The sequence below is a fragment of the Garra rufa genome, chromosome 23, assembly GCF_049309525.1.
Source record: "Garra rufa chromosome 23, GarRuf1.0, whole genome shotgun sequence".
NCBI classification, from domain to species: domain Eukaryota; kingdom Metazoa; phylum Chordata; class Actinopteri; order Cypriniformes; family Cyprinidae; genus Garra; species Garra rufa.
The window spans coordinates 39,297,035-39,323,543 of NC_133383.1; the positions used below are offsets into that span (position 1 = coordinate 39,297,035).

General features: G+C 37.0%; 1 protein-coding gene across 3 annotated transcripts in view; it reads left to right on the plus strand.

The window, feature by feature from the left end:
* Window positions 1-26,509, plus strand: part of vldlr (very low density lipoprotein receptor) — a 38,537-nt gene extending 12,028 nt beyond the window's left edge. Inside the window, exons 3-20 of one of the 3 annotated variants that reach the window (XM_073829062.1) lie at window positions 6,040-6,162; window positions 7,485-7,607; window positions 11,221-11,592; window positions 13,426-13,548; window positions 15,420-15,542; window positions 18,925-19,044; window positions 19,176-19,301; window positions 19,568-19,739; window positions 19,911-20,129; window positions 20,263-20,381; window positions 22,107-22,246; window positions 22,387-22,528; window positions 22,737-22,886; window positions 23,121-23,183; window positions 23,634-23,675; window positions 23,994-24,074; window positions 25,233-25,402; window positions 25,677-26,509. In XM_073829062.1, coding sequence (XP_073685163.1) covers window positions 6,040-6,162; window positions 7,485-7,607; window positions 11,221-11,592; window positions 13,426-13,548; window positions 15,420-15,542; window positions 18,925-19,044; window positions 19,176-19,301; window positions 19,568-19,739; window positions 19,911-20,129; window positions 20,263-20,381; window positions 22,107-22,246; window positions 22,387-22,528; window positions 22,737-22,886; window positions 23,121-23,183; window positions 23,634-23,675; window positions 23,994-24,074; window positions 25,233-25,402; window positions 25,677-25,712 — 2,444 coding nt within the window. In that variant the 3' untranslated portion in view covers window positions 25,713-26,509. The remainder of the gene's footprint in view (window positions 1-6,039; window positions 6,163-7,484; window positions 7,608-11,220; window positions 11,593-13,425; window positions 13,549-15,419; window positions 15,543-18,924; window positions 19,045-19,175; window positions 19,302-19,567; window positions 19,740-19,910; window positions 20,130-20,262; window positions 20,382-22,106; window positions 22,247-22,386; window positions 22,529-22,736; window positions 22,887-23,120; window positions 23,184-23,633; window positions 23,676-23,993; window positions 24,075-25,232; window positions 25,403-25,676) is intronic. The other 2 variants (XM_073829063.1, XM_073829064.1) reach the window with 2 other exon arrangements.

A 26,509-nucleotide genomic window follows, 5' to 3' on the forward strand; every position in this document is an offset into this window, starting at 1 on the left:
TGTAAAGATATTCCCACCTTAGTGATCTGTAACGCTCATCTGTCTGCTAACTGGGTCATCGATGCGAGAGAAATTACAGATGGGGGCCGGCACAGATATGATGAGCTGGAGTCTTTTTTTGGATCCATTTGTTCCCATTTAGGGCTCTTCACCTTTTACTCAGGGGCGTATCCTCTGAGAAGCCAGCACCTTCTTATGAAGATAGAATAAAATAATTGACAGAATAGAAATCATTTTGAAACCTGAACTAAATTAGTATGTTAATCACTATTTTTCCAACAGAAACACCAGTTATTAGGTTTCAGACAGTGGCGTCATCTCTTTTGCTTCCCTCGAGGTCATTGTGACAGTGATTATATACTTGTATTTTTTCCTTCATATAATGAACAAATCACAAATGAAAATGGGAATTTGCACTTTGCAACTTATTTGACTTGAAAATATACAGTAAATACGTTTTTGTATAATTATATGTAGCATTATTATTGTAGTGTCAACATATTGTACAACTTGATAAAGTGCTAAACTATTTACAGTATTTTGCATAAATTATGCATTTAACTCTTCTGCTGCATTTAATGAAAAATACAATAAAATACTAATATTGTGAAGTGTTATTGCAATTTAAAATAACATTGTATAACCTAATAAGATTTTAAAATATTTGAAATATTTTGCATAAACTATGCAATTGTATAATATGCTCAAGACCATATTTATTTAATAAATATAGTAAAAATACAATTTTTGTAAAATAGTATTGCAGTTTATCAACATTATATTACCTGAAATGATAAAATATTTGCAATATTTTGCATAAATGATGCAGTTAACTGTTATGCTTAAGGCCATATTTATTTAATGAAAAAAAGCTGTAAAAATACATATTTTGTGAAATATTACAATTTATAATAACATTATATAACCTGATAAAGTTACACTTTTTAAAAATATTTTGCATAACTTATGCAATAGACTATTATGCTCAAGGCTACATTTTATGAAAATTTAAAATTTTGTGAAATATTACAATTTAAAATAACATGAAATAACCTGATAAAGTGATAAATATTTACAATATTTAGCATAAATTATGCAGTTATATATATTGCTCAAGGTCATATTTAATGAAAAAAAAAACAGCAAAAATAAAAATTGTGTAAAAAATTACAATTTAAAATAACATTATATAACCTGATAAAATGTTAAAATATTTGCAATATTTTTCATAAATTATGCAATTAACTATTATGCTTAAGTCCATATTTATTTGATGAAAAATACAAATTTTGTGAAATAATTACAGTTTAAAATAACATTATATAACCTGATAAAGTGATACAATATTTACAATATTTTGCATAAATTATGCCGTTAACTCTTCTACTCAAGGCCACATTTATTTGATGGAAAAATACAGAAAATATTAATATTGTGAAATATTATTACAATTTATAATAAAATTAAATAACCTGACAAAGTGATAAAATATTTGCAATAGTTTGCATATATTGTGCAATTATATATGCTCAATGCCATATTTATTTGATTAAAGTACAGTTAAAAAACACATTTTGTGAAATTTTACCATTTTAAATAACATTATATAACCTAACAAAGTGATGAAATATTTGCAATATTGCATAATTTATGCAGTTAAATATTATGCTTTGTCATATTTATTTAATAAAAACAGAAATATAGTAATCTTGTGAAATATATCTTGTGTATATAAGAGTATGTGTGTGTATTTTATTTTATTTATTTGTTATTTTAAATCATAATAACCCAGACTTTTGAATGCTATAAAAGAAGTATAAATAAAAAAAATAATTTATGAAGTAAAAATTATGTCAAGGATCACTGGTAATAAGAAATGTATCTTGAGCAGCAATTTAAAAATAAAAAAGATTTTATGCTTAAGCTTCTTGTTGACTATATAGGTAAATGTTGAACTACAAACCTGTAACCTGTAAAGCATGTAACTTCAATTGCAATTGGAGCATGATTTTACATTAGACGTAACAGCCGAATACAAAGAATGCTTCGCCTCCATTTCAGAAATGGTCCAGCAGCACTTTACTGTATCCCAGCAGTGGCAGTAAACACTCAGCTCTGTGTTGAGAATGTGGGCCCTGTCAGTTTGCACTGCTCCGTCTCCTATTGCCATTCAGTCCGCAGGAGGCCTCCTGCTCCGGGTATGCACTTGTGCTGTGAGTGGACATGAAGAGACTGTGAATGTGTCTGAGACGGGAGGGAGCGGCTCTTTACTTCATACTGTAGGACTCAAAGAGCCCCCGTCTTAAAGCGCCTCTCTACAATACAAGTGGTTTCTTTTAAATCAATATCCACTGCTGAATTAAGCAGAAATGGGCAGGCCTGTGGAGCAGTGCTGGTTTTGGTAGCCTTCATTCAAATGCTTTGAATCGCTGACAGGTGACAGGAGGGCTCGAGAGATGCAGAGAGGTTATTGCTTTTTATAAGAGATATGAGCAAAATTAGACTGGCTGAAGGAAAATAACTGACCTTGTGCTTTGCCTCAAAATAAGAGGGATCATACAAAATGCATGTTATTTTTTTTTGTTTAGTACTGACCTGAATAACACATTTCACATAAAAGATGTTTACATATAGTCCATAAGAGGAAAATTTGAAATGAATTTATAAAAATGGCTCCGTTCAAAAGTTTTCATACACTTGATTCTCAATACTGTGTTGTTACCTGAATGATCCACAGATGTTTTTTTTTTTTAGTGATGGTTGTTCATGAGTCCCTTGTTTGTCCTGAACAGTTAAACTGCCTGCTGTTCTTCAGAAAAATTCAAGTCCCTCAAATTCTCTGGTTTTTCAGCATTTTGGTGTATTTGAACCCTTTCCAGTTATGAGGATAGCTGAAGTATGATAGCTGAATATGCAACTATTACAGAAGGTTCAAACACTCACTGATTCTCCAGAAGGAAGCACAATGCATTAAGAGCCGGGATGTGAAAACCTTTTTAATTCAAAGGGTAAATGTAACAAACTTTGTCTTCTAGGAAATGTGTAAGTATCTTCTATAGCTTCTGAAGGGCAGAACTAAATGACAAAAATGTTACTTAGGCAAAATAAGAAAAATGTACTCATCTTCATTCTGTTCAAAAATTTTCACCCCCGCTCTTAATTCATTGTGTTTCCTTCTGGAGCATCAGTGAGCGTTTGAACCTTCTTTAATAGTTGCATATGAGTCCCTCAGTTGTCCTCAGTGTGAAAAGATGGATCTCAAAATCATACAGTCATTGTTGGAAAGGGTTGAAATAGACAAAAATGCTAAAAAAAAAAAAAAAAAAAAAAACTTTTCTGAAGAACAGCAGGCAGTTTCACTGTTCAGGACAAATATGGGACTCATGAACAACTATCACTAAACAAACAAAAACAAAAACACAGCTGTGGATTATTCGGGTAACTGTATGTAAACTTTTGAATGTATTTTTTTTCACTTCAACTATTATTTTCTCTTGTGGATTATATGTAAATGTGTTTTTTATGAAATATCTTATTCAGGTCAGTACTAAACAAAAAATAACATGCATTTTGTATGACCCCACTGATTTTGGTCAAATTAACATTTTGCAGATTCTGCAAGATGTGTGTAAACTTTTGACCCTCGACTGTATATTATAAAATGTAATTTATTTCTCTGATTAAAGCTGAATTTTCAGCATTATTACTCCAGTCTTCAGTGTTCCTTCAGAAATCAATCTAATATGATGTTTTTCTGCTCAAGAAACATTTTATAACACAGTATTATAATCATTGATTAAACGGTTTGTGCTGGTTATTTTTGTACAAACCGGATATTTTATTTTATTTTAACAAAGTTCAGAAGACCGAGTGAAGTTACACACACAGTATGTTGTTTGACAGGACCATACAAAGTGTATCTTGTATTAGAGCAGTTAAAATTAGGTGCTTTAAGTACAATTCTCTCATACTGACCACTGGATGTTCAACACGGCATCTCATGGCAAAGAACTCTCTGAGGATTTGAGAATTAAAAATGTCGCTCTCCACAAAGATGGCCATTAGAGGTTCAGTAACACTCTGAAAACGAGACTGATTCTGTGCGTCAGGTGTAGAACCTGGCTTCAAAAAACAGATTCATGAGTGCTGCCAGCATTGCTTTAAAGGTTGCAGAAGTAGAAGGTTTAGCTTGTCAGTGCTCAGACCATACGCCGCACACTGCAACAAGTCGGTTTGCATAGGTGTCATCCCAGAAGGAAGCCTCATCTGAAGCTGGCTCACAAGAAAGCCCGAAAACAGTTTGCTGAAGACAACCTGTAAAAAAAGCACAAATTACTGGAAGCATGTCCTGTGGTCTGATGAGACTATAAGATAAACTTGTTTGGCTCAGATGGTATCCAGCATGTTTGGCGATGCCCTGGTGAGGAGTACTAAGAAAACTGTGTCTTGCCTACAGTCAAGCATGCTGGTGGTAGCATCATGGTCTGGGGCTGCATGAGTGCTGCTGGTACTGGGAAGCTGCAGTTTATTGAAGGAAACATGGATTCCATTATGTACTGTACATCCTGAAGCAGAACATGATGCCTTCCCTCCAGAAACTAGGCTGAACGGCAGTTTTCCAACATGATAACGATAACGATGACAACCACCACCAAGATGACAACTGCCTTGCTGAGGAATCTGAAGGTGAAGGGGTGGACAAGAATGGGTGCTTTTCATTTCTTATTTTTGCATCCTCGTTTCCTTTCCTTGCTTCCTTTCCTCGCGTCTTAGCTCCACCCCCTTAGGATACGAGGGAAGGATTTAAGGAAAGGAAATGAGGACGGAGGAATCAAAGGATGAACATTGGAATATTCTTGACCACTCAAGCGTCACTTCAAAGCGTCATCAGCTGCACTAAAGGGATCTGCCCATATGTTAAGTTCGTTATTTATGGCATTTATAATAATTATTACCAAAGCAAGATGCCCTGTTTAAATATGACATTATTTACACTGCAAAGGTAAAATATAAATGTTAATCATTACGACATATCTGAAGGGCGAGGAGTGCGTCACGTTTAGTCGATAAAACACTTCCGCATAGGATACACCTCTGTATCCTCGCTCAAGACTCCTCAGGAAGCCTCCTAACTCCTCGATCCTCGCCTCCTCACAGTGCAATTAGAGAATTGAGATGTCCTACAAGATGGCTGAGCTCGATCGGTTTCCGGATCATAGGATGGAGGACGGAGGAGCGAGGAAACGAGGAGGGATATTGAGAAGCACCCAATGTCTCAAAGACCTGAACCCTATTAAGCACCTGTGGGGCATCCTCAAGTGTAAGGTGGAGAAGCACCATGTGTCTACTGTCCAGCAGCTCAGTGAGGAGTGGAAGAGGATCCCAGCAACAACCTGTGCAGCTCTGATCAATCCCATGCCCAGGATGATTAAGGCAGTGCCAGATAGCAATGGTGCTAACACAATATATTGACACTTTGGACAAGTTCACTTAGGGTGTACTCACTTTTGTTGCCAGCTATTTTGGCAATAATGGCTGTATGTTGAGTTATTTTCAGAGGACAGTAAATCTATACTGCTATACAAGCTGCACATTGACTACTCTAAAATATGTTCAAGTTTCATTACTGTAGTATTGTCTCTTGAGAAGATATACTAAAATGGTTGCTGAAATGTGAGGGGTGTACTCACTTTTATGTATGCAAAGTTATACTGCAGCAGTGAGTCAGTGACACAGTTTTCTGAACAACTATTTCAAGCAGTCCTGACCCTTAATCTAAATAATTCCTGAAGTAGTTCCAAATTGCATTGCACATTGCTTTTTAAGTGGTCAAACTATGTGCCAAAGTTAGAGATTTGCATTTCAGACTCCTATACAGAATTTCTAAATCTCCACTTGGATACCCCGGGGTTCATTGGCAAGCATTTCAAGCACTCTTGAGTGTGCATTGCTTGTTTTTCATTCCCCTTGAGCCCATGCTAATATCTACCGAAGCGCAGGTTTTGTAGCCTAACGTTTTCATTTTCTTGACTGTTTCAGTGAGGAAGACCTGTGCCGAGGTGGACTTCGTCTGTCGCAGTGGCCAGTGTGTTCCCAAGAGATGGCAGTGCGATGGGGAACCAGACTGCGAGGATGGCTCAGACGAAAGCATCGAAATGTGCCGTGAGTCCAATTTTACCTTAAACACATCTGTGACCCTGGACCACAAAACCAGTTTTAATTAGCATGGGTATATTTGTAGCAATAGCCAAAAATACATTGAATGGGTCAAAATGATTGATTTTTCTTTTATGCCAAAAAAAATATTAGGATATTAAGTAAAGATCTTCATGGAACATGATATTTAGACCGTAAATATATCAAAACTTAATTTTTGATTAGTAATATGCATTGCTAAGAACTTCATTTGAACAACTTTTAAAGGCTATTTTCTCAGATTCCAGATTTTCAAATAGTTGTATCTTGGCCAAATATTGTCCTATCCCTAGGACCCTTATGACTGGTTTTGTGGTCCAGGGCCACATTTTGTTCAGCAGTAACACCTTCACCGTGGCTTTGTGTTCGCTTCATGAACTCCATCTGAGTGGGTTGTAAATCCCAAGTTACCTTCAAGGCTTGACCATACAATTTCCTGTTTATTTTTAACTGGAGTTAGTCTTTTATCTCAGCTTTGGGTTATATTTAGATACACCCCTGTGTGTTGGTTCTTCATGACATCCATTATAAAAGCAATGGATGTCTTCTCATCTTTTAAATGTCCTTTGCAAGATTACAGTTAAAGGGTTTGAGATGCTTAAAATCTGATCTATTGCTTTACTAAAGTACAGTGGCTGTACATTCTATACAGTCCAGTGCAAAAGTATCGGTGTACGTGCAGTTATGCATGGCAGCTCTCTACTGTATATCAAGTCTTGTTTGACCAGCTGTTGGAAAGTTAGTCAGCAGAAAATGGAAAGGGACCAACAATGTGTGTGTGTTCGTGAGCATTTGCACACCGTCACTGATGGCTCTAAACGCACAAGTGGTCTTTGCTTTAAGCTTGATATTTCCATCTAGACGCTGGTTTCGGTCATTCAGACAGTCGTTTATGTGGAGGATTTGTTAATGTTTGCACTTGAAGCGTAAAATATCAAAGGTTTCATGGATTACGCAAGAGACCTATAGCACCATTCCTCCTTTGATATAAAATTTCCCATTGCGTTTATGAGCCGTCTGAGCCTTTTAACCATTGCCGCTCTTGGAGAGTTGCCAAAGGGGTGAATGTTTCAACCTAATTGTTCACACCGGTCCAAAGGTTGTTTCCATGTGAAGGTTTACACCCATGTTTCATGCTGTAAAACTATGTTTGTTTATGCAAAGCCTGGCAAGCACGTAAAATGGATTATGTCACTAAATATGAAGTGAAAGCTTATTTTGGAATTATTGGTCTAAGCATGTTTTGGTTCAGAGTTCTGAAATATGAAGAAGTTGTATGTTTCTCTCAGACACGAGGACCTGTCGAGTGAACGAGTTCAGCTGTGGCGTCGGCTCCACGCAGTGCATTCCGGTCTTCTGGAAGTGTGACGGTGAGAAAGACTGCGACAATGGAGAGGATGAGATTAATTGTGGTGAGTCACTAGACACAACACCGGCTGAACCGCCTCAATCAATCAATTTCAGTTCCCGTTTTGCTGGCCTCATCTCTTGCTTCTATTGCATGTAAAGGCAATAATTGAAAATGAGTCACTGAGAGCCAAAATGAAAGTCTTCAGAAGAAAAATCACAATTTAGGAGATTTTCAATCGTTTTTTTTTTTTTTTTTAAGCTCAGTTTGAATTCGGTTAGAATAGGTCAATTCAATCAAACATGTCTGTGTTTTTGTCCTGAACAAAATGGTTATATATTTTTGTGTTTCCTCTAAGGTATCTCAAGTTGCTTAAACTATGCTCAAATATACTAAAACACACACACACGTGCATGGAAATGTATTATAATTAATTAATTTATATAAAATATTTAAAATATGCATTCAATATTAATGTATATATTTATGCATTTATTTATTCATTCATTCCTTTGTACATTTATTCAGTTATTCACTTATTTATTCTTCCTAATATTATTATTTATTCTATTCTCATTTGTTCTAATACCACTTTTGGGAAATATATGTACATAAAATATCCAAAGTATACATATTTATTTTATTACATATATTTGTTCTAATACCACTTTTGGGCATTTTTTTATTTAAGAAATAAAATAAAAATGTAAATTAAATGTACAAAGTATGCATAATGTACATAAAATAATGCATTCATTCATTGTAATACTTATTATACTTATTCTAATACATATTTGCTCTAATGCCAATTTTGGGATGTGTTTTATTGTATTATAATATACATAGAATTATTTATATATTGAAGCAATGCAGACTTGTTATTTTAGCTTTATTTGCAATATTAAAATATTTTTTCATACTTTTAATCGGCTTCAAAGGGCTAGCTCACCCAAAAATGAAAATTGGCCCATTATTTACTCACCCTCCATGCATCCTAGGTGTATATGACTTCCTTCTTTCAGACAAATCCAATCAAAGTTATATAAATTATAAATTAAGAGAAATATTGAAATTGAAATAAAACCCTAACCCTTTAAGATTCCATATATTAAATATTCTCTAACGATTTAATTTAAACTTTAGTTGATGTTTTAGTAATTTAGTGTTTCATCTATATTTCTATTTAGCTTTTAGTTTCAGTTCACTTAAACTTCATTTCAGTTAGTTACAAAGGCAGCATTTCTCAATTTTAAGTGTACTTTTTCATCCAATTTCTTTCAAGAAGCTACATTTACCCTTTGCAAAGAGCTTGATTGACAGGCGTTCTGACCAATCATAACACAGAATCCGCCATTTTGTCCGACAAACAAATCAGACAGGAGAGTATAGATTCACTTCGGTGGACGTCTTTCCCTGGTTGAAATAAAATGCGTTCTGATGTTCATTCATGTTTATTTCATGCTTTAAGTGAATATGAAAAGCCGATCGGTTCACATATCACTCAAACAATCTGTTACGACACATAAAAAAGCCACAAAATGGTATTTATTGTTTGAATTTCTTACAAAATGACAATTTGAAAGCTGAGACCTTGTTTCATACCAGAAGTAACCTGCTCTGTCTTGTCTGTTGGCGTGCTGTCAGCAATGCATTTTTCAATGCATGAGAACATGTGTAGTGTGTTGTTGGACATAGCAATAGTAACGAAGGAGAGAGGGTTTTGCGAAGGGTCAATTGAATTTACCTCAGCAACTGTGTACTTGTGTTATTTTCTGAATCAATGTTGTTCTTAACTAAAACTTAAAAAAATAAATACTTGTCAGTAATTTAAATTAAGAAAACAATTTTAGTTACTAAATGTTTTTTTTTTTTTTTTTTTTTTTTTTTTTTTTTTTTTTTAAGTTTTAGTAAATAACAATGATTCAGATAATAAGAAAAGTAGACAGTTCCTGAGGTAATTGCGTCCTACTTAAAGGAGTAGTTCACTTTCAGAACAAAAATTTACAGATAATGTACTCACCCCCTTGTCATCCAAGATGTTCATGTCTTTCTTTCTTCAGTCGTAAAGAAATTGTTTTTTTGAGGAAAACATTTCAGGATTTCTCTCCATAAAATGGACTTCTATGGTGCCCCCGAGTTTGAACTTCCAAAATGCAGTTTAAATGCAGCTTCAAAGGGCTCTAAATGATCCCAGCTGAGGAAGAAGGTCTTATCTAGCAAAATGATCTAGTTATTTTCTAAAAACATTTAAAATTTATATACTTCTTAATCTCTACACAGAGTACACACAGAGCTAGACAAGATGAGCATTTGAGGTTAAAAAGTATATAAATGGTAATAACTTGTTTAGAAAATAACCAATCGTTTTGCTAGATAAGACCCTTCTTTCCTCGGCTGTGATTGTCTAGAGCCCTTTGAAGCTGCATTTTGGAAGTTCAAACTCGGGGGCACCATAGAAGTCCATTATATGGAGAGAAATCCTGAAATGTTTTCCTCACAAAACAATAATTTCCTTACAACTGAAGAAAGAAGGACATGAACATGCATGACAAGGGGGTGAGTCCATTATCTGTACATTTTTGTTCTGAAAGTGAACTACTCCTTTAAAGCTGTACATTTCCAGAGATCTCCATGAAAATATTTGCCTTTGTCGACAATGCTATTTTGAAATCCTGAGGCATTTGTTGATCCCTTTCGATAGCCACATTAAACTAGCCTAGAATCTAGACGCGCCCCTAGCGGCAGCAAATTACATTTGCTTCTAAGGTCAGTCTAGTTACTCTCAATTCACTTAAATTTCCGAAAAATCCAAGATGTACCGGGCCAATCACGAGTCGGTGGGCGGGCTTAACATGATGACGTCTGACCTGCGACCATAAATTCAGTCAGACATGAATTCCTGGTTCCGTGAATTAAGCGTGGAAAACTGAACAGTATTTATATATTTTTTTACTTTTGATACACACCCACGTCCATGTGTCCTGAGCAGGAGCTCGTTACATCTGAACGCGCTGTGGTGTAGAATACGCAAACACCGGAAGCGATCTGTGGCGTGTATACGACACTCATTGTTTACACAGCACAAGAGATTGTGGATATAGCGGCTATTCAAAATGGTAATTACTGGCGCTTGTCCTGGTTGTTCAAACCCATTTAAAGCTGAAAAAGATTACGTTTGCTTGCGCAAACTCATCCTGGACTTTTTTTTACATATTTCCCCTTTCGGTGTTTGCGTATACTACATCAAAGCGCGTTCACATGTGACGAGTCGAATCATAGATATGCTAAACTCGTGCTCATGACAGATGGACGTGGGTGTGTATCTTAGGACATCAGTGTATCGTCACGAGCCGCAGGGTGTAATTTGGATTTGTCTGTGCATGTTTTTGTTTACTTTTAAAGGTTTAGTGCCCATCTATGTCTATTATTTAGCTGACAGACTGCACAGTGCACTGATTTTTGTTAAAAATCTTCGTCGCTCTGACTACGTCACCTGACCGACTAAGTCTCTGATTGGTTGTAGCGCTATCCTATTGCGTGGCGAGGAGTTTGAAAGACAACCGTTTATCCCACCCCTCCGGTTGAGCCCTGTCTATGGAGAGTGCCCAGACCCTACATTTATGTGGGTCTGGCTTGCCAGGCTAACATTAAACATTTTCCTGTGTGATTTTATTTAGGTAACATAACATGTGCCCCTCTGGAGTTTACGTGTGCCAGCGGTCGCTGCGTTTCTCGTAATTTCGTCTGCAATGGTGAGGATGACTGCGGGGATGGCAGCGATGAACAGGGCTGTGCTCCTTCCTCCTGCGGCCCGAGTGAAATCCCTTGTGGGAATAATACCTGCATTCCTAGAAGCTGGCTGTGCGACGACGACGTGGACTGCCAGGACCAATCGGACGAGTCGCCAGAGCGTTGCGGCCGCAACCCCACACCACCAGCTAAGTGTTCGCCCAGTGAGATGCAATGCAGCTCTGGGGAATGCATTCACAGGAAGTGGCGCTGTGACGGGGATCCAGACTGCAAGGACGGCAGCGACGAGAAAAACTGCTGTAAGTTCCTTTTGGAGTTTTTGTTTTGAAATATATGGCTTGAATATATCATGTGTCATAGAAACATAACCTTTTGTTTTCTGCATATTTTTATTTAGTTTTTTTTAGAATACAAGACTGAAATATATTGAGTGTCATTGAAATACATTTACATTTAGTAGATGCTTTTATCCAAAGCGACTTACAAAAAGTACAATGGAAGCAATGAAAAACAACAAAAGAGCAACAGCATGCAAGTGCTATGACAAGTCTCATTTAGCCAACACGTATCAAGTTTTTTTTTTTAATTATATAAAAATAAAATAAAGTAAAAAATAAATAAATAAATAAATAAATAAATAAAAAAAGAAAAAACAAGCTATTGTTAGAGGCCTAAAAATAGATAGATAGATAGATAGATAGATAGATAGATAGATAGATAGATAGATAGATAGATAGATAGAATATAACAAGAACAGAGAAGCTAGTGTTAGTTAGTTAGTTAATAAGTCTAAAAGGGCAAGTTTTTTTTTAGAATTAGAATAGTGCTAGAGTTAGAGGGTCAAATAAAGCTGGAAGAGATGTGTTTTTGTCCCATTCGTGAAGATAAATGGGACCTTTTTTTTTTTTTTTTGGAACATCTGGCTGAAATGTATTGTTTCTTTTAAAGGAGAAGTTCACTTCCAGAACAAAAAAATACATATAATGTACTCACCGCCTTGTCATCCAAGAAGTTCATGTCTTTCTTTATTCAGTCGGTAAGAAATATTTTTTTGAGGAAAAAAAAATAGGAATATTTTCCATATAGTGGACTTCTATGGCGCCCGTAATTTTAAACTCCAAAATGATGTTTAAATGCAGCTTCAAAGGGCTCTAAATGATCCCAGCCGAGGAAGAACAATCAGTTAATTTGTAAAAAAAAAAAAAAAAAAATGTGCGATTTGTCGTTGCACTCCAGGTGTCCCATGTTTGAATCCCGGCTCAAAGACCTTTCCCGATCCTGACCCCTATCTCTCTCCCACTTCACTTTCCGTCAATTCTGATCTGTCCTATCAAAATAAAGCCAAGAATGCTAAAAAAAAAAAAATCTTAAAAAAACCATTTATATACTTTTTAACCTCAAATGCTTGTCTTGTCTAGCTCTGCGTGAACTGTGTATTCCTGTTGATGACAGTTAGGGTATGTCGAAAAACATACCCTAACTGTCCAACTTCACAATCGCCCTACATCACTGTTTTATCTTTTTTTAGCTTTAGATTGAGATTTTCTTTGCATGTTCACTTTGTAAACACTGGGTCTGTACTTCCGCAGTGATTTAGGATGATTTTGAAGTTGGAGGAGAAAATGAGGTGGGAGTTTTTTGACATACCCTAACTGTATCGAACCGGAATACACAGAGTTCACACAGAGCTAGACAAGATAACGTTTGAGATTAAAAAGTATATAAACTGTAATTTTCTTAAGAAAATAACCAATTGTTTCACTAGACCATTCTTCCTCGACTGGGATTGTTAGAGCCATTTGAACTGCATTTAAACTGCACTTTGGAAGTTCAAACTCGAGGGCACCAGAAGTCCACTATAAGGGGAAAATTCCTGAAATGCCTCAAAAAGCAATTTCTTTACGACTAAAGAAAGACAGACATGAACATCTTGGATTAAAAGGGGTTGAGAAATTATCTGTACATTTTTGTTCTGGAAGTGAACTTCTCCTTTAAAGCAGGAGCTTCAGTTTTCTGTATATTTTGGCTTCTTTTATACTTATTTTAAATACATTACACAAATACATGGCACCTGTTTTGGTCTCTGTTGTTTGGATAACTAAGAGGTCTCTGTTTGTCCATGTCATTTCCAGCTGCCCGTACCTGCAGGCCTGACCAGTTCAAGTGTGATGACGGCAGCTGTATCCACGGCAGCCGACAGTGCAACGGATTCCGAGATTGTGCAGACGGCACGGATGAAGTCAACTGCAAAAACTGTGAGTCTGTTAAACTGGAAAACGTTTTCTCTACTTTGAAAAGCAGCAAATATTCTTAAAATCGAGTCTTTTTCCATACATTTTGTATGTATGTATAATGTAATGGTATAATATAATGGTTCTAGCAGTTAGTTCTCATATTGTATCGTATTGTTTCAGGAAGTTTTGGAATATGGATGTTTCAGTCTTGACTGTTTTGGTTATGTTATCCCATAAAATGAAGATGTTACTACCGAAACTTCACCAAATGTTTCGGTAGTGACAATTTTAGGTACTTTTGAACCTAGTTCAGAGATACTAATCAGCACATGGTTAGCTAGCACAGTTCTGAACAGTTGTACACGGGGCCTAAAATTAACATTTGGCAAGTGCCAAATGAGAGTAAAAATCTGCGTTGGCGAGTATATCCAACAAAGTCCGGGTTAAACTTTTACGAAATATAACAATGCAATGTAGTGAAAACAACAGCCAGTTTTTGTGCAATTTATTATTTACGAGTTAACCTCGTCAACTTAGTCTTAAATGACCATGAAGAATTGGGAGAACATCGGATGTGTGTCAGATCCGTGTTATGTGTATCAGGTTTTAAAGAGACTGCGCTGCTTTTAAAGTGAAACCTGTTTGTCATTGATGTAAATCAAAGAACAAATGAAAAAGAGAAATCATTACTTGACTGAAGATCGTTTTAAAATGGCATATTAAAAATTGTTATACATTTCAGAGGCTAAAATTAAAGGGGCTATATGTAACTTTTTCCCCAAAATAAACGTAACAATAGCCTTTTTATTTGACCATTTATGACTCAAACATCTCCTGATGAGCATACTGACACCTTGTCAGCTCACAGTGGGTGCACCTATCCGGGTCGGATTTTTCGCGCGCTGTCTGCGGATGTGACGCCAAGCGCGTTCATGTTAAACGTTTCAGATCACTCTGCCACCACCGCTAGTCATATATATTGCAAACAAACTTAGTTTCTCAAACAGTATATGTATTTGACTGTTCTTACCTCTGTAAACATAATGTTGACTTCTTTGCAGCGGATGACTTGTGAAGTGTGGACGTACGAGCGCTGCGAGAGCGTGCAGAAAGGAAGAGCAGTTCCGTTTTTTGGCCACAGGTGTCAGTCGCGAGTTTAAATTTCAGAAAGTTACATATAGCCCCTTTAAGTAATAATAGCTTTTAATTCTATTGTAATGTTGAATGGCTGTAATTTAATAATAAAAATATTTAAAAATAATAATAATTGGCCGGTAAATTTTATCACGTCACTGGACATCGGCAGGTGTGGCAAAAAGTTAGTTTCAGGCCCTGGTTGTAAATAAAATAATTAAATTAAAATAAATAAATAAAGATATTTTTAAAAACAACAATGGAATAAAATGCAAAAATTATTTCAATATCATTTTCATAAATTGAAATTAAGGGGTTAGGGTTTGGGACAGCCACCTCCCAGCTGCAACTACCCAGTAAATGATGATTTTATATATTGACATTTAGACATTTAGCAGACGCTTTAATCCACAGCGATTTACAAAAGAGGACAATGGAAGAAATCAAAAACAACAAAAGAGCAATAACATGCAAGATTTGAATACTTTAGATGCTTTTTATTAAATGTGTCTTTGAGTTGTGGGACAGCAGTTTAGACCAGTTCTTTATTGTTTTTTTAATAATATTTCAGAATTTATTTACCAGCGTAAAATGTAAAGCAAACATTACAGCAAATATTTAATTAGCATTTGCAATATAACAATATATAATTTTGCATGTTGTTGTTTTTTCTGTGACTAGTTTACATAATATATTTTTGTTTGATTTATTTTATGGACTGGAATTTATGCTCTTTTTTTTTTCTCTCTCTCTCTCAGTAACTCAGTGTAACAGTCCTGACCAGTTCAAGTGTCGGAGTGGAGAGTGTATTGAGATGAGTAAAGTGTGTAATAAGGTCCGTGACTGTCCTGACTGGAGTGATGAACCCATCAAAGAGTGCAGTAAGTCTTTTCATTACTAACACTTCAGTGTTTTTTATTCAAATTAGAAAATGTCTTAAAAGATCAATGCAAACAAAGCTTTGAGCAAAATATCTTGTATGCGTAAGAAAAAAAATTAATGTGGGTTATTCTTAGAAATGTGTAATTTGCTGTGCTGGTGTCGGCTAACAGAATTACATAATTACTGTTTTTAGAGTTTCACTGTTATTTGACACATAATTCCCAACATCAGAATTGGCAAATTATAAAGTCTAACAATTATGACTCGAGTATGAAGTATAAATACAAAAAAAGCTTAGGTTTTTAATTCTGCATAAGTGAATTGCATCATCTGCTTAAATGGATACAAAAAAGGAAAAACCAATCTCCGTTAACTATGAAAATAATTCAGTGCACAAAACGATCACAATTCAGTATGACCTTAGCAAGCAGTCTAAATGAAGGTCAGTGGGAGAGTTTTCAGACTTTGGTCTAAGAACAGCTTGCTTGAAATTGCTTGAAGTTGTGTCTAGTTCTCTGACTTAGTTTAAAACAGACTGAAGCATCATGGGTGCATCAGGAAGGAACCTGCAGTATAATTAGTTTACAAAGTAACAGTAGTCTGTTAGACAGGGTTGTTGAGTCTGAAAGTTTGAGTGAATTGTTTGAGTAAATTGTTTCAAGCTGTGTATTTTGACCTAAATGCTGCTTGAACGGTTCCAGATGTAAGGGGTGTGAACGGACCATTGGACGGATATGAGAGATGCTGTACAGGAATTCCTCCCCACTGTTAATACATCTGTTGCAGGATAAGTTTGGCTCTTGAGAACAGTTATTCAACACATTTAGGATGTTTTCACACTTGAGATTTCTTTAAAAGAACTACGCAATAGACTGCAATGTGAATCGAGTGGGACAAAAAGTTTTATTTCCTGTGGTTAAACTGATGAAAACTTCATTTTCATAATCATATAGGTTTGGAATGATGTTCCTCTGTGGGTCAGTTAGAAATTACCAACAGGTTTCTTTTTTTCTTTTTTAATTATTGGATTAATTAACCCTTTAATTTGGGATTAAATCAAGTTTGGAAAGGCCTCGGAAGCAGAACCGATCAGAACTATTGTGTTTTATTCAATGAGACCCTGAGTGATATTGTCTTAAGTGATACTGACGCATTTTTTTTCAGGGTGGCATCTGTTGGTCCAAAGTTGGGTTTGTCAACCACTAAATTTACTTTACAGAAATGACTTCCTCCATGCTGTGCAGCATCAGCGGTCTGATGGCCAGCTGGTGGGTACATTGTGCACAACTGGGATTTTTAACACAATTTTTGAGAATGCTTTAGTTTGTTAGGCTCTGGGGCCTAGGGTTGACAAACGTTCTGTATAATACAGAATCGTCCTGTATTAAGACATCAAAGCATTCTGTATGAAAGCAATACAGATTTCTTGTATATAGTCCACAAGAGAATAAAATAGTTTAATTTATTATTACCCTGTTCAGAAGTTTACATACACTTGATTTTTAATACTGTGTTGTTAGCTTAATGATCCACAGCTGTGTTTCTTTGTTGTTGTTTAGTGATAGTTGTTCATGAGTCCCTTGTTTGTCCTGAACAGTTCAACTGCCCGCTGTTCTTCAGAAAAATCCTTCAGGTCCCACAAATACTTTGGTTTTTCAGCATTTTGGTATACACAATTTCAACAATGACTGTATAATTTTGAGATCCAGGACAACTGAGGGACTCATATGCAACTATTACAGAAGGTTCAAACATTCACTGATGCTCCAGAAGGAAACGCGTTGAATTAAGAGTTGTGGGACGAAAACTTCTGAACAGAATTAATTTGCCTAAACTTTTGTTTTTTAATTTTTTTTGCATTTAGTACTGCCTTCTAGAAGCTACAGAAGATGTTTCCCAGAAGACAAAATTTGTGAAATTTACCTTGATTTTCAAGTTAAAGTTTTCACCCTCCAGCTCTTAATGCATTGTTTTTTTCTTCTGAAGCATCAGTGAGCATTGAACCTTCTGTAATAGTTGCATATGAGTCCATCAGTTGTCCTCAATGTGAAAAGATGGATCTCAAAATTATACAGTCATTGTTAGAAGGGTTCAAATACACACAAATGCCGAAAAACCAAAGAATTTATGGGACCTGAAGGATTTTTCTGAAGAACAGCAGGCAGTTTAACTGTTCAGGACAAACAGGAGACTCATGAACAACTATCACTAAACCAAAAACAGAGCTGTGGATCATTCAGGTAACAACAATGTAATAAGAACTGTTGAACAGGGTTTTATAAATTCAACTATTTTCTCTTGTTGACTATATGTAAACGTCTTTTTATGTGAAATCTCTTATTCAGGTCAGTACTAAATAAAAAATACCATGCATGTTGTATGATCCCTCTTATTTTGGTTAAATTACCATTTTGCAGATTCTGAAAAGGTGTATGTAAACTTTTGACTTCAACTGTACATGCTGTAAGACAACCAGACCATATGAATAACAAATGTGCAATCTAGCCGAAGGAAGACATCTATCACTATTGTGAGTTAATGCTAAATGAAGAGGAAAAAAATTACACATTCTTATACTTGGACCTCATTATTTAAGCTAAAAAAGCAGGCCACACTAACTCTCCAAGTTCTCTTTAATTAAAAAAATATTTTCATTTGTTCATAGGCCTAGTTATTTTATTTTAAATGCAATTAAGTGCAAAAAAATGCTTTATGAAGTTTAATTTCTGTTCAGTTTGCTTTATGCCATATTTATGTATGTTTGTAATGCAGTTACAATTCTATAGTATTATAGTTTACTTGGGTTGATGGTTTGTATGACATTTAATTTCTTTTTAGAATAATTGTACATAAGTAGGTTAAGCGAAACAAATGTATTTCTAAAAACCTTTTATACATATACTTAACGGCAGACATCGAACTATGTGGTGCAGTACAAATATTTTGAGCGTCTCTTATTTGGCAACCCTATCTGGGCTTGAAAATCAACACTTTCTTTCCTCAGATTTGATTGTTATGGGATACCCTGCAAAAATTACATTATAAAATGCACAGCTTGTGGACAGAGGACAGGAGTTTTTAAATAAACTTGTAATCTATGACAAGTTGACATGGGCTCAGAAAAATCTGTCACCCAAGCCATAAAACACACAGAGTATTGTGGCACATTTGTCCCTCATGCAGTCAATACTGAGTAGCACGCTCTGTTTTTCAAACCTGATCCAAGGACATAGAGTATCACCCTGCGGGAAATTCATCATATGGAACCCCTCTGAATTATTGATCCGTGTAAATCTGAGCATGTCATATCCGAGCTTCTCCTGCAAATGTGCCACATTGATATTCCTAGGGTGTAATGCAGCCGTCCATCTTTTGTTTTAGATATGAACGAATGCCTGCTCAATAACGGAGGCTGCTCGCACATCTGCCGCGACCTGACGATTGGCTATGAGTGTGACTGCACGCCAGGACTCCAGCTCATCGATCGCAAGACCTGCGGTGGTATGAATAGCCACACAAGCTGCTCAAATGTAGTAGAAAAATGACTTCAGTATTGACTATCGTGGGTCCTGAAAATTGATTTTTGTGACCATTCTTTAATAGAAACTAAGACTATGCTTGTTCCTCCACAGATGTCAATGAGTGCCTCAACCCTGGGATATGCAGTCAAATATGTATAAATCTTAAAGGAGGATACAAATGTGAGTGTCACAATGGCTACCAGATGGACCCCACCACTGGAGTGTGCAAGGCTGTAGGTAAGACCTTGTCAAGTTGTGTAATTCACTTGAAATTCAACCTTTTTAGCTTGGCTCATTTTCTACATATAGTGATTTTTTTTTTTTCACATTGGGTTTACCATCCAAACAAGTAAAGAAACCATTGACCTATTGACAATTTAATGCACACCTGTGGTGACAGTGCAATTTAATTTCAGTAATTCAATCATGCAGAATCAGTGATGCTGCATGTTCACAATAGACCAGAGCCCCAGTAACTTTGGCCCCTGGGTTTGCATTTCTAGGTAAAGAACCCTGTCTTATTTTCACCAATCGAAGAGACATCCGTAAACTAGGACTGGAGCGCCGTGAATATACTCAGATTGTGGAGCAGCTGCGGAACACGGTTGCTGTAGATGCCGACTTCGTTCAGCAGACAATATTCTGGGCTGACCTGGGGCAAAAGGCGATTTTTAGGTAAGTGCTGACTTGTGCCTTGGCCTCAAGGTGAATTGACACTAAAGAAAAGTTGTATAGGAAGTACTGCAGAAATATGAATTTATGCATAAATGTTAGCAATGTTGTTGTTCTCCCATGACTTCCCTCTCATGATTTGCTTAGAAATTTGGTTGTTTTTTTCCCCCACAGCACAATGTTGGATAAGCAGGAGGCAAGTCATATGAAAGTGATTGACAACGTTCAGATGCCTGTTGGGATTGCCGTAGACTGGATTTACAAAAACATCTACTGGTCAGACCTGGGCAGTAAAAGTATAGCAGTGGCTAACTTCAATGGGACCAAGAGGAAGGTGCTCTTTAACAGTGGCCTGAAGGAACCAGCCTCTATTGCTGTGGATCCTCTTTCCGGGTAATTTGATTGGAATGGGTCTTATCAAAACAATTAATTTGCTTTCTAAAAGTTTTCAAATTTTCAGAAGTGTTCTTCTGGTGTGAGCTAAAATAAAGTTCAGATAATTGCATCCTTGTACTTTTAATTACAGATTCCTGTATTGGTCCGACTGGGGCGAGCCAGCTAAGATTGAGAAATCTGGTATGAACGGGATTGACAGACAGGTCCTAGTTGAGACAGACATTCAATGGCCCAATGGAATCACTCTTGGTGCGTAAAGTTTAGCGTAATGTTTCACTTTTAATTTTTGACAATACTTGAACCAGTTAGGCAGAAGTAGCCAACCCTGTTCCCGGAGGGGCTACCTTTCTGCAGATTTCAGTTCCAACACTCCTACTGATTATTTTCAAGTAATCCTGAACACCTTTATTAGCTAGTTCAAATGTGTTTTATTGGGGATGGAGCTAAATTCTGCAAGATGGTAAACCTCCAATAGCAGAGTTGACTACCCCTGGAATAAGGGAATCCTACTCTTCCTGAAGTTGGTGACATTTCTAAAGCCAGAGAAACACTGCAAGATATGTCAAACTCTGCACCTGAAGGTCTGCAATCCTGGAGAGTTTAGTCCCAATACTGCTTCAGCACCTGCCTGTAGTGCAAGCATTTTTAACTAAACTCTGCAGGACCATTCCAGGAGTGGAGTTAAACTTCTATGGCAGGGTTCCTTTAATCTTGCCCTGGAGGGCCAATGCAGTGCAGAGTTTAGCTCCAACCCTGAGCAAACTGGCCTACCTGTGATTCTCTAATGATCCTGAAGACATTGATTGGCATGTTAAACTTTGCAGGATGGCAAACCTCTAAGAGCAGAGTTGGCAACCTCTAGAATAAGGGTACCTTTCTGCTCTTCCAGAAGTTGGTGTCATTTCTAAATCACTTGCTCTTGGGCACACTTTGAGTTAGGGCAAGTTGTGTCTGCTTCTGGAGGTCTGCAGTCCTGGAGAGTTTAGTTCCAACCCTGCTTCAACACCTGCCTGTAGTAGTACAAGCAGTTTTGAAACTGAACTCTGGTTCCAAGAGCGGAATTAACCATCTATGGCAGGGTTCCTCAAATCCCTGGAGGGCCAATGCTATTGCACTGCTCTCTGATCAAATCTGCCTACCTTTGATTTTCTAATGATTTTAAAGACATAGATTAGTATTATTGAACCTGCAGTAAGGGTACCCTTCCAAAAATCATTTGCTATTGGGGTTACTTGGGATTAGGGCAGGGTGTTACAAACTCTGCTACTGAAGGTTTGCAGTCCTGGAGAGTTCAGTTCCAACTCTGCTTCAACACCTGCCTGTAGTATAAGCAATTTTGAAACTCAACTCTGCAGGATTTAAAGGGATACAAAGTCACCTACATCTTGGATGCCCTGGGGGTAAGCAGATACACATCAAATTTTCATTTTTGGGTGAACTATCCCTTTAATTAAACATTCCTCAAATCTTGCCCTACAGGGCCAGAGCTCCAAACCTGATCAAACTTACCCTTTTGTTTAATGATCCTGAAAACATTGATTAGCACACTGAGGTGTGTTTGATTAGGGTTAGAGCTAGAACTCTGCAGGAAAGTAGATCTCATGGGCCAAATTTGAGGATTCTTGATCTATGGGTTTAGAGTTTGTGAAGGCAAAGGACAGTTTCTGCTAGGTAGATGACACAACAGGTGAGAAATTGAAAGAATATCTTAAGAGGAGAGCTGTCCAATTCAGCTACAGTGCTGCAGAGTTTAAATGTGAACCTGCTACAACATACCTACTTTTTGCCTGGCAGAATAAGTTTTTGGGTAATTCTGGAGGCTTTGCTTAGCTGGTTATTTAGGGTAGAAGGTAAACTCTGAAGAACTGTGGAACTCCAGAACTAAATAGTGGTGGGATCTTTTGACATTGTGTGACCAACCAGCAACAAGTCTGAATCATGAATTAGCCCCTGACCGTTACTCTCGTTTTGCAGATCTGATCAAGGGCAGACTTTACTGGGTGGATTCAAAGCTGCACATGCTTTGTAGTGTAGACTTGAATGGAGACAACCGCCGGAAGGTGCTGCAGTCACCAGACTACCTGGCCCACCCTTTTGCCCTTACTGTTTTTGAGGTACACCTGCTAGATCAATTAAAACTGCCAACTGCATTGGATCCATTGTAGTATCAAATTATGTTATATGGTAGTTTTTGGTGATCTGATTTAACAAAGTTTGTTTTCCCCTATATCTCTCTGTTTGTACCCCATCCCAGGATCGCGTGTTCTGGACAGATGGTGAGAATGAGGCCATCTACGGCGCAAACAAGTTCACAGGATCTGATGTAACACTGCTGGCCAGCAACCTCAATGAACCCCAAGACATCATTGTGTACCATGAGCTAATTCAGCTGTCTGGTGTGTCCTGAGTTTATCTAGAATAACAGCAACAACCCAGACAGCAGTTATTGATTTTATTTTTTATTTTTATTTTTTTTTATACAGTTTCTGTAAATCAAAAGCTACTACCCTGTGTGGAAGGAACAGAAATATTAAAATCTCAGAGCTCTGTTTTGAGTCTAGTAAGATGCTGGCAGTAACTAGCTATTGTTGTTTGTCAAAACAGGGACCAACTGGTGTAACGAGAAGGTGGAGAATGGAGGCTGTTCCTTTATGTGCCTGCCAGCTCCACAAGTTAACAAACATTCCCCTAAATTCACCTGCGTGTGTCCGCAAGGCCAAACCCTTGCATCAGACGGCCTGCGCTGCAGACCAGGCACGTAACTATCACTTTGTAACTAAATCATATATTGCTGATCAAGCTTTCATTTGCATTATTTTGTTATTCCGTGTGTATACCATTTATTTTTTTGTCATTCATGATCGGTCGTTGTTGGTCATCTTTGGTCAGTGTTCTGATTGCAGCGCTAAAAACAAGTTCCACAAGTTACCGTAAATCTATGAATTAGCCATTTTATTGCTATGGCTCTGTATTGCTCTCTTATGACAGAGGCAACTACTGCCATCCCTCAAGATGTAGAGGGGGTGACCACACACCCCAGTCACCCTAAAGGTAAAGCAGTTACTAGGATGTTAACTGCATGTGCATGAAGATCAATGCCTTTGATTTGCTTCCCGCCATAATGATAGCCGAAATCTGTAAAAACGGCACGTTAACCTTTCCTTTAAGCTTGCTGAGTTAGGCTTATGGGTGTAAGAACTGACTGACCTGGTAATAAAATCAGTACTGTGAGATTTTGGGAACTTTAACTAATCCTAATATGAGCACACATTGTGGGGTATAAAAGTATTTGTGAAATTTCTTGAATTTCTTCTAGTCGCAACTAAAGTCTGCTGCTTTATATCTGCTTAATCTTTAGGTAACTACTGAGTAGGTCTAGGTACCTTTCGACTATATCGTTGGCTGTCGTTGGATTATTTGTAGCATGCATTTTGTGTTAATGTGGTAAATGGGAAAAGAGCCTCCAGTTTTTATACTCGTAAACATTATTTTGTTTTAAAGCATCTGTAACACCGAAGGTTGCCTCTGAACCGGTTCAGGCTGGTAAGGCTAGTTGCCTTGTCTAAATCTGGAATTAAAACCTTAACTGTAGTCTTTAACACTGCATTTAGAATAGAAAACCCTTCCCATTCTAAATAACATGACTGAAAATAGCGACTGTGAAAGTGTTTGTCTATTTATTTTGGAAGTTACGTTCATCCTTTTGCTGCTGCTTGTCTGCTGCCACCCTCATATCCAAACTTAATTTACACCATTACTCGCTTTATTTTTCTTGGCTGACCTTTGATATAATTTGTTTTATAATCTTTTACATTTGACTCTTTTAACATATTTCTTTACTTTTGTTTTTTTAACCATTAGAAGGAAACATAAGCACTTCCATACATGAAGTAAATACATCAGCCAAAGGGTCTGCTGCTGCCTGGGCTATTCTACCTGTGTGTAAGTACATTGTTTCCACTTTAGTTTTATTATTTATGAGCTACATATGTGTTTAAATGATTAATTGACTCCAGAATAAACAAAAATCCAGATAATTGGCCACTGTAGGTTTTTGAGGAAAAATTCCAGGACTTTTCTCCATGTTGTGAACTTCAATGGGGATCAACCTGTTGAAGGTCCAAATTGCTGTTTCGATGCAGCTTAAAGGGCTCTATGCGATTATTCTTTTAGAAATTGACACTAGACAACACCCTTATTTCTCGGCTTGGGATCGTGTAGAGCCCTTTGAAGCTGCATTGAAACTTTCAACTGTTGGTCCCTGTTGAAGTCCACTATATGGGAAAAAAAAATCCTGGAATGTTTTTCTCAAAAACCTTAATTTCTTTTTGACTGAAGACAGAAGATTCAATGTATTATTCAATGTATTTTAGCTTCAAAGTCATCTATATGTAAGTGTAGTCCTTAAAATAGACTAATGCTGCGTTCCAGGCAAGTTTTTGAGCCCGTAAATCACAACTTCAAACCATGACTCACAACTTTGTAGCATTCCAGGCGAGTCACGCCAAACTGCCTGAGCGCATTTATTGTTATTATATTATTATTAATTTGATTGCGACATTATATTGTCCTGAAGTCCATTTTTTCATCGTGTACCCCTTGCATACACACCGCATCCGTAGGGGCTGCCGTTGTTGTTTCACGGGCTATGTGACGTAAGGGACTACATCAATCTAGTACGAGTTCACGAATGGGAACTCACAGGTTTGACTGCCGTTTCAGTGCACTTTCACTGGTAAAGAATTGGAAAAACATGGGTAACAGGCAGCCTGGAACTTGGCATAATCTTTAGCAGATTAATTTATACTACATCTGTTTTTGTCCAATCAAATGCTCTGCAGAATAAGTGTATCCCTCTTGATAATACCACCTCCAACCAATTAGCAAGTTTCTTGGCTGTGTGATGTAACTACAGTCATTTAGCTATTAAAAACATTGAAATGGAAAGTTTGGGCATGCCACCCTAGAAAGAAAAATTAATTTGTCAGGACATTTTTGGAGTCTTTATAAAGTTTCTATAACATATTTGCTGGAGCATTTTCACTATCCCTACAGTCAAGTTGTTATTGAGTTATTCAGGTCATTGTTCTTTGCCTACAGTGTTATTGGCCATGGCTGCTGCAGGTGGTTACTTAATGTGGCGCAATTGGCAGATCAAAAATAAGAAGAGCATGAACTTCGATAATCCAGTATATCTGAAGACCACAGAGGAAGACCTCAATATCGATATCAGCAGACACAGTGCTTCTGTAGGCCACACGTACCCTGCTGTGAGTAATGCATAATCATTATTTGTGGTTTCCGATTAATAAAACCATTGACTTGTCATCTTCCTCATTGTTGTGAACATTTGAAATATGGATAAAAAGTACTCTATGCTATGCTATAATGCCAAAAATAGAATGGCAATTAGTTCTATGATTATTTGGCTTTGGAAAATGGCTCTTATGTTTGTATATTTTATGCCAGACACTTTCATTTATCTAATGAGCCGTAACGCATCTGGACCATCAGTCCCCTAATCTTCTTGTCATCTTCTTGCAGATTTCAATGGTAAACACAGAAGACGACTTGTCATAACCCAAGCCCTCACAATGCTCCAGTTTATTTACTAGCCACTTGGCACCAATGGCAACTGCTGCCGTTTCAGCAGTTTCACAAACAGCTGCCTTCTGAAGTGCATTTCCAAGTTTTTTTTTTCTCCACTAAGAGGATGTCATTTGTGGTACGAGAAAGTATTTGCACCCTGCTCACACTGCGTGTGCTCCAGGGCCTGGGTTTTTACCTTAATGTACACCACAACGGCCCCAAAATGATTCAACAGCCTTAATTCCTATTTACAAGGATGACAGCATAGCTGGAGACCCAGAACGCAGCTTAGACGGCCAGTAGTGTGTGTGGATGCCTGAAATATTTAAATGAAAATGCATATTTTAGATGGCCATGTGTTTAAGATGTAAGTTTCTTTCTCTTTCTGTTTTCCTAATGGACATTGTTTCCCAGAGATGCATTATTATGAAGCTTTGTGTGTCTTTCTGGGGTTAAAAAAAGCTCTATAGGGAAAAGTGCTGTTACAACATTTGTACAACATTGTATATATCCCTCTCTGGAAAACATAATCAGGATCTTCAAGCACTTTGATCATGTTCCTCTGTAAATAAGATTGTATACATTTGACTGAGACAATTTTGCTATGGTTGGGCACTGTTCCAGGGTAGAGGAAAATGTATTTAAAAAAACGAAGTTTGTTAAAACTATTTTGTATGTTTGTGTGCTGTTCCTGTGACCTTTTATAGCAGTGTACAGGGGAACAGAATGCTCTGTATTGTGAAAAGGAAACATTTGCAAACGTAAAATAAAATTAAAGTTTAAAGTAA